Genomic DNA, 8,525 nt, shown 5'->3' on the forward strand with positions numbered 1-8,525 from the left:
ATGTTCCTGGAGGGAGATTTCACAGTATGAAATGTTTTCAGAGAAACAGTACCATTTCCCAACAAGACACCACCAAAACCAAAAGTACTTCTTTTTCCCCCTGCCCTCTCACAGAGGGTGTTTACCAGTGTAATCAGAGACCCTGACTTGGAGCAGTTTTAGGTAGGCGTTGCATGTAAGGGCACGTCTGTACAAAGGCTTTTAGACCTCGCTGTAGCTGGGTGAGTGCAGTGCCCAAAGTTACCATGAGTTTTCCCCATCTCAAATATATTCAGTTTACTCAGGTGAACAGCAGCTGGTGTCCAAACATGGAAGGATTTATGGTGCGTTGCATTAGATCAGGGACTCTTGTGTCGAGCTGCAGCTCACCGTCTGAGCAGTGCAAGTAGCCGATACCGGGAACGTAAAGTACCAAGGAGAAAAGATTGCCCTGTTCTCACGTAAAATTATCTGCTCTATTCAACTCTTTCTTGGTAAGCAGAAGGGCTGTTCAGTTCCTCCTCAGCCTGCCCTCCTTGGTATGTGCTTTTGCAGCCAGATGGACAAAAAAATGCATCGCGGCCAAAGGGAGGGAATGTAGCTTTTGGAAACTGCTGTTAAAAAGCTCTTATTTGATTGAATAGTGTAATTCTGAAAAAAGACATGAATTAGGACGCTTCAGACTGTGGCCACAACACACGAACCCTCTCGTGCTGTAACTAGGAACAAGTCACAGGTAGTATTAAAAGCTGGGCAGGCTACAGACTTCCACGCTCCTGCCAAACCCTCTAAGAATCCAACAAGCCTCCTTTTGAGGAAGGGAGGTGGTGGAGCACTGCTGTGTCAGCCGGTGGGGCATTAACTCGCACCTCCTTCCAGCAGCAACAGAAGCACTGGCTGCGTTTTTGGATCTGAAAGCGAACGTTGAGGATTATAAGGTCACACGCTATATATACACCTCAGGCTCTTATTTACTCTGACAAGTGAGAATTCTTCCCTTTTCCCTAACGCCTTTGAGGTACAAATGTACTATTTTGTAGGTATTGTTTTGATGGGTGACTATTTTCTTGAAAAGCCTCTGTGTATAATGTGGGGTAGGTGTTTATCAGTGAAGAAACCGCATGCAGCTGAATACAAAAATGACTCCCCTGTTTTTTAACGCTTCTTGCAGAGACCTAAAACTGGACAATGTGATGCTTGATAAAGAAGGCCACATAAAAATAGCTGATTTTGGAATGTGCAAAGAAAACGTTGTTGGTGAGAACAAGGCGAGCACTTTCTGTGGGACCCCAGACTACATTGCTCCCGAGGTCAGTATGTCACTGCCACGTCTGGCAGGGATGGATTTAACACACTCATGTTAGAATGGCCGTTGTGATCAATCATCCCTCTGTAGACTAATAGTTCAGAAACGTCAAAGTCTAATTAGCACAGAAAAAAAAAAAAAATCTGAGTTCTCTATGGAAGGTACTTGAGATTTGTAAATATTCTATAGCTGCAAGTTTAAAAAGCCATGATTATTTAAAGTTAATGGAGAAAATTTCTGAATGAGAGCACAGATCTGTTCGCTGAGCTGTCCACGTTTCCACAAACAGCAGCCAAGGATAAAACTGCAGGTATGCGTCAGTGGCAACAATTTGGCAAATAGCTGGATTCCCCCCCACCCAATGTCGTAGTTTTTAAGATTCTCTCTTAAAATCCCTCTTCTGTTTTTTGGTATATATTGCTGCCTTTTGCTAATTACTTGTACTTCTTCCTCTGCACTTCTGCGGAACAAGATCCTGCAAGGTTTGAGGTACACGTTCTCTGTGGACTGGTGGTCGTTTGGGGTCCTGCTGTATGAGATGCTCATTGGACAATCCCCTTTCCATGGGGATGATGAAGATGAATTGTTTGAGTCAATCCGAGTGGACACCCCTCACTACCCACGCTGGATTACCAAGGAATCAAAAGATATATTAGAAAAGGTAGGACTTGAAGATAAACAAGTGGGTCGCAGTCCCTAGGAGGGACAAATCTAGGCTTTTAGAAGGAGCTGGTTAGTGGCAAACAAATTCCTTTTACAAGTGGAAAGCCTAATTGGTTTTAAGATCAGCTTAATTGCTAATGGTCTGCTTACTGTTAGCAACTTGTGTTCTTTTAGCAGTATACCCACTGTTCTTCCAGTGCCACCTACCTTTTGAGAAATGTAAGGCTTTAGCGGGTTATCTTCTCTTGCAGCTATTCGAAAGGGATCCAACAAGACGACTTGGGGTGACCGGGAATATCAGAGACCATCCTTTCTTCAAAACCATCAACTGGACGGCGCTGGAGAAGAGGGAGGTGGACCCTCCCTTCAGGCCAAAAGTGGTACGTGGGTTGTTCTTTGTTCTGTAGCAGTACTGCACGTCAGCCTCGGGGTGAGGGGCGATTCCTTTACCTTGCTCAAACTATTCCACTGCAAGGTTCCCCTCATATTTGATAAATGAGGTGGTGACATATCCCAAACCCCATTGTTCTTGAATGGTTCTGTTATAAAAAGGTGCACTACATTCCTCTGACTCACCTGAAATCATCTTAAGAGTGTTTTCCTATACTCTCTCAAGGAGCAGATAATAATCTTCAGGACTATAATCTTCAGCAAAAGTCAACTAGTAGTTCTGATATCCATCCTTCCTAAATCTTTAGATCACTGGAACAATACAGTGTTTTATATGCCTCAGTGTTGGAAATGTTGATAGTTTATTGTGTTTTTCTCTTCTGTAATGCCATGTGGGAGAAGGACCGATAACTTGGGGCTACTCAGTCGGTCACTGCCCACAGGCATTCTGCAAAGCATTACATACCATCCCAGAGTCTCCAAGTGGGCAAGAGGCATTCTCTATGCTACTGAACTTAGAACCATTTGTAATGTACGTACCTAATGTTACCTGAAAAAACAGCTACAGAACAGACAGTGTGTTACTCTCGGTCTGTATCACCCTGGGATGATGCTGCTTCATCTCACCTGGGTAAAAATCCAAACCAGTTTTCCTCCACCCTGTTACTGGTACAGGTAAAATGGTCTGGAGGTAACGCAGTCTCTTTAAAGTGTACTTACGTACTCGATGGAGGAGAGCTGTCCCTGTCGAGAACAGAAGGCTCCATCTTGCATGTTCCTATAGAAAGGGGAACTCTGGAAACATAAAAGTCCTACCAACCTTTGGAGGTTCAAAGTTTAAAACATAGTCTTTAGTAATGTGAATTTTTATGAAACACGCACAAATATTTTATTCAGTCACAAATCAGCTGCAATAGGACGTCGCTTTTTCCGTGTACAAGTGCTTTCAGGAATTTAAAAATTTTGGTTAACAGCAAGAAATGCTGGGCTTAAACGTAAGTGCTACTTCGCTTTGGTCAACAGAGAATCTTTGGGTAATTCTATGAAACGTTCTTTTCCCAAGTGCCCTGGTGCTGTTTGTTTTCAACTAACGATAAGGAATTTCACAGTTACAGTCTTACAGTGTTGTTAAAATAGGCAAAAAAGAGATTTTTTTTTTTTTTTTTTTTCTCTGAAGGGGAAGAGGGAGGGAGCTCAAGAAAGAAGTTCCTAACCTCTCATATTTAAGCAACTTGTTCTGGAAGAAATGACAAAGCTTGTCTAAAATTATCTTCCCTCTCTGTTTAACACAGAAGTCAGCAAGCGACTACAACAACTTTGACAGAGAATTTCTGAGCGAGAAGCCAAAACTGTCTTACAGTGACAAAAACCTGATTGAGTCCATGGACCAGTCTGCATTTGATGGATTTTCTTTTATTAACCCTAAATTTGAACAGATCTTAGAAAAGTAAGTCTCTGAGAGGGTCAGACTTTAAAGCAGGGTTAAACGTTATAACCCGAGAACTGCCAAGTGCTAAGTGTTATGTGTTCCAACTATGTTGTTGATACTTCAGAATAATACACAATAGTGTGATTATGTCCAACTGCTGATTTATTGGCAGTGTTCTTTTATGCATGGTTGGGTTTAAGGTATGTGAATCATGTGCATTATTTTCTCTATTTGGGAAAATGTAAATTCTGTTTGGTACTTGAATGTAGTTATATATAATATATATGCTGTATATTTTGCTCGAGAGAAGACATTGGGAAACAGAAGATGTCTTTTTAAAAAGTGTTTGAGCCCTTGGTTCTTTTATTTGTCTTCAATTAAAAGAAAGTTACATTAAACTTTCATTCATGGCTTTGGGATTTTTTCTTTTCTAGAATATACAATTAAACTCCAGTTGTCTATAAACTAGTAAAAAATAGTAATAGGTAAATGCTGATCATTTACAAAACCCACAAATATTTAAGGACGGATTCAGTGTAATACCAGCTCTTGTGGGAAGCAGCTCCATGCCACTCAGTACTTCCTTATAAAGTCTCTATTTTTTAATGTTATATTATAAAGTCTCTATTTTTTCTAATGTCTGTCTCAGAGCAGTCAGTGCCAAGCGGAGTCAGGCTTCGCTGATCATACTCTGTATTTATTCTGAGGCAGTATAAGCCTAAAACAGTGCAGCCTAAGTACTTACCAAGTACTTAGGCAAGTGTGCTGCCTGGGAATACGAGTTTCTGCTGTTAAACGCCACTTCCTATGAATCGCAATAGGCAACGCTCACAGCAGCTCACCAGGAGAAAATCATCAGGTAACGACCGTGTGGAGCGTTAGCACCACTTCCCTGCTCTGCCCAAGAGGAAGCATCTTGCTTAATGGCCGGCCGAGCACAAACCCTTTCTTCCAGTTTTATTTGCTTGGTTTTAATACCACAGCTGTGGCTCCTTCTACACGCTGTAAAAAGGGCACAAAACCAGATCCTGCTTTGTTGCAATACCTACTTCTGAGTTTTGATTTTTAACCATTAATGGCAAAGAAAAACTAACGTAATTACTGCAAAGCTCCTTCCAAAACTCTTCTTGCAGTCAGTTAGTAAAATACCGAATGAAGCGAGGTGCCTTGTGCCTGAAAAGCTTTCTCCATCTTTTAACATTATTGTAAATAAGTTAATTTTCTCCACCACTGAGCAGGAAGGAAAAAATGTACTGGTGAGTATCAGTTTGTCCAACAGTTACACAATGCTGCAGACTCTCAGGAGCACCCTGTCGCTTCTGGGTAGTTTCAGACTTAATCCTGCTGAAAGAGCAGGAGAAAGGCAGCACCACCCACAATCCCACACACCCCCCTCAAGATTTTGTAGAGACTCAAAAAAATACAGTGCTGCCTTTGTTTTCCTTCTAAACAAAGCTCTGGCTTATTGTTATAGTTCAAGTAATGCCAGTAAGACTTGGATGTCATCTAAGTGCACAGCAGAGCGAGGCTGGAAGAGTCAGAACACAGTTGGCATTTCCAAACAGACGGGGTTTGCCTAGTTACCACCGCACGCACTTACACAAACCCTCGGCACAGGGGAGCAAACAGCACGCTGCGAGCTGCTGCCAGGGACAGCAGCAAACTTGGGGCTTTTTCCCCCCTTCAAGTAACCTACCAAGTCATTTCTGGTTTGCCATTTTTCACCAGAAAGTTATTCTGTCTTCAAAGGTGTGTGCTGGATGCTTGCACCCAAGCAGAAATGCTTTTCTATTTAAGCAGTCGCGGACACGGTTGCCAGCAGCACTGGGTAGTTGGAGGGCAAGAACCTGTAATGAATTACAAGTAGTAATTGTTGCTTGTGGGAACTTTTGCTCACAGCACTCACCTGCTGTGCTGCGGAGTGACGGGTGCCAGACCTGCTGAGGAGGGACCTTGGTCTTCACACAGCAACTTTCAGATGGGATTTGACCAACTTCCCCGGAGCAGCTCCTGCTGCCACAAGCGCACCTTCCACCAGCCCGGCTGCGCTTCCCACACCCGGGCAGAGACGCCTCTGCGCCCCGGAGCAGTGACTACCTTCCTCCTCCTCAGCAGCACAGTACTGGTGAGCCAGGGGCGTTATGCTAACGGCGCCGCCTCATCAGGGAACTACCCTGCCGCAGACATTAGCTCCTTGCAGCAACCAGAAGTGAACGCTCAGCCGGTCACACAGCTTTGGGGATCTCCTCCCTGAACTGCTGTGCCCGAGGGCCGCCTGGCCAACAGCAAACAGATGGGTTCCCTCAAGGATCACGGTCTGGGCCATCCTCACGCTATGGTGAGACAAAGCTATTAAAGAATTTTGTCCAGAAAACAGCCTAAAAGCTCTAGAACAAACAAAATTACCTCCCACGCAAACATAAATACACAGTAGAGTTAAAAACAAAGAAAACACTCCTTCCACCTACCAGAGAAGATACAAGTGGTTACCACCCAAGAGCATAGACAAGATATGAAATTTTGAATACGTAATTCTAAACCACAAAGTAGCAATTAATTTTGTCCTCAACCTTCATAATGACAAGCACCCCTGCAAATTTAATGGCATCTACCTGCAAATTTGTACTAGAAGGCAGCATTTTGCTGTTAGCTTTCAGCTCTCCCAAAAAAGCAGCAGTATTTGGAAGACAATATAACAACAGTGTAGCATCAGATCTTAAACCACCAATGACCAGGTAAAATTAATAAAGTCTTACCTTTCTCCTGTTACGTGCAAATCTTGACTTGTGTTTGTTCAACAGCTTCGAACATCTTCCGCAGTTATTGAGTTTGTTACTTTACTTATAATTATTTGCCAAAGTAAACCAACCAATGGAGTAAATGAACATAATTCTTACGCCTACATATAAGCTTTCTTAACCCCACTACAATTCCTATGCTTCTGAAACCTGTGGAAACCCGCTGAGCTGCAGGAACACTCACCTGGAACTTCAGCTACTGTAAACGGACACGGAGAGAAACACACATCATCACACGTTGTGGCATTTGATCTTTATTACTTGGATCAAAGGTCAAATGATTACATTTGTCTGAAAGATTACAACGAAGGCCAACGATGTAAGAAAAGACAGTTTAATCCCGTTTGAGAGACTGCATCTGAGCTAGCAAGTGCATTAACAGTCAGAAGGCAGTAAAATAAACACGGGTACAAATACACAAGGTGGGGACGCTGTCAGTGACGGTTCAGTCAGGGGCAGGGGACGCGCACAGCTTTTAGACAGTGACCATAATCTGCAAGTCTTGGCAGCGCCTCTCCAGAAAGGTGGTTACGCCCCAGGGAGAACCGATCACTCGCTTCAAATCTACATTCATTGTCTATACTCGCTCTCACCCGCTAGAAGGGGTCGATGCAGTCTGTAATTTAGTACCTTCCTAAAGTAGAACAGACAACTTCGTATTTCTTTTTCTCTTCAAGTATCAGCATAACAGTTTATTTACACACCTGTATACAATTCTTTTTACTGGACACCCAACTTAGTAAAACACTCATCACAGTATATTCAAAAGCAGGCTATAAAAATACCTACTATACAGAAAACATTTAGCCTCAAGGAATTTTACAGCACCTCTGAAAGTTGAGAGAGGGAAAACAAAGGAGAGAAGAGAGGGGAGACACCTCAAGCTGTGCCACCAGTGAAGAGGAGCAGCTCTCACCAGAGAAAACCTTTCCTTCCACCACATTTCTTCAGCCCTGTCCAAGCTCAAGAAGTACCACAGTCTGCCCGTAAAACCCTGCTTTTCTAATACAGTCTCCTGGGATTTGCCCTCTGTAACTATGGATGAACTCCAACTTTCTGAATTTAAAAACTCCTGGTCATGGCTGGACGGTGGAGGTCCGGAGGAGCAAGAAGTGTCTGGAGCACAGCCCAGCTTTCCCACGCTGAACACACATCAAATCGGGAGGGGAAATTACTTTTACATTTTTGCCATGAAGGTGGCCTTGTTAACTACGCATCAATAAATTAACTTCTCCGAGCAGCACTGTGTGGTCTCTCCTCACACAATAACTACAGACACAGCTGAATTAATAAAGATCCGAGATGGGCATGACCAAACGCATGGATCGCACGCACAAAGCTTTAGACAGCAGCGCTTGAAGCAAGTGTTTCTGGTCGTTCCGTACCTTACGCATTCCTCTTCTGAAACGGAACCTAGCAGTACGGTATGGCTTACTTCCAGAGCTGAATATATTGCTGAAATTAGCTTATTGAAACAAATCACAACAGCAGCATGTTATTTTATAAACCCTGCACAAACAAAAGACAATGTAGCCCTTGCCTGCAAAACTAAGTTACAAGGGCTCAGTATTTCACAGAGGAATTAAGAAAAAAAAACCCTAAACAACAACAACAAAAAAGCCCCAACAACATACATGGTAAAAGCTCACTTAATTGAACTGAAGTCTGTAGAAAAAACACAGTCCAACTACCAAAGAATAGCTCTCCTCATTTCGGAGCTGACAGCCAGCAGCAGTGCTGGCAGCTCGCTTCAGCTGTCTGCTAACACACTCACAAAATACGCGTCCACTTAAAACAGTTAAAAGGTCGTGGCCTCAACCGACACTGAAAATTCCATTTTTAGCACTGGAGTTTCACAAGGTGTAAACGAACATCGAAGAATTGGAATAGTGGAACGTGCTTAAAAACAACACGGGAACACCCAAGGCAGGTGTGCCACGTTAAAAGTAATTTCAGAATT

The 8,525-nt window shown here is 43.1% G+C and overlaps 1 protein-coding gene across 2 annotated transcripts in view; it reads left to right on the forward strand.

Moving 5' to 3' along the window:
* The window catches only part of PRKCD (protein kinase C, delta), a 30,311-nt gene extending 26,150 nt beyond the window's left edge, over positions 1–4,161 (forward strand). For both annotated transcript variants that reach the window (XM_009891249.1, XM_009891251.1), the window contains exons 14-17: positions 1,151–1,289; positions 1,758–1,946; positions 2,200–2,328; positions 3,631–4,161. In XM_009891249.1, coding sequence (XP_009889551.1) covers positions 1,151–1,289; positions 1,758–1,946; positions 2,200–2,328; positions 3,631–3,789 — 616 coding nt within the window. In that variant the 3' untranslated portion in view covers positions 3,790–4,161. The remainder of the gene's footprint in view (positions 1–1,150; positions 1,290–1,757; positions 1,947–2,199; positions 2,329–3,630) is intronic.
* Positions 4,162–8,525: the final 4,364 nt, after the last annotated feature.

This window comes from Charadrius vociferus, unplaced genomic scaffold (genome assembly GCF_000708025.1).
Source record: "Charadrius vociferus isolate BGI_N301 unplaced genomic scaffold, ASM70802v2 scaffold758, whole genome shotgun sequence".
Taxonomy (NCBI): domain Eukaryota; kingdom Metazoa; phylum Chordata; class Aves; order Charadriiformes; family Charadriidae; genus Charadrius; species Charadrius vociferus.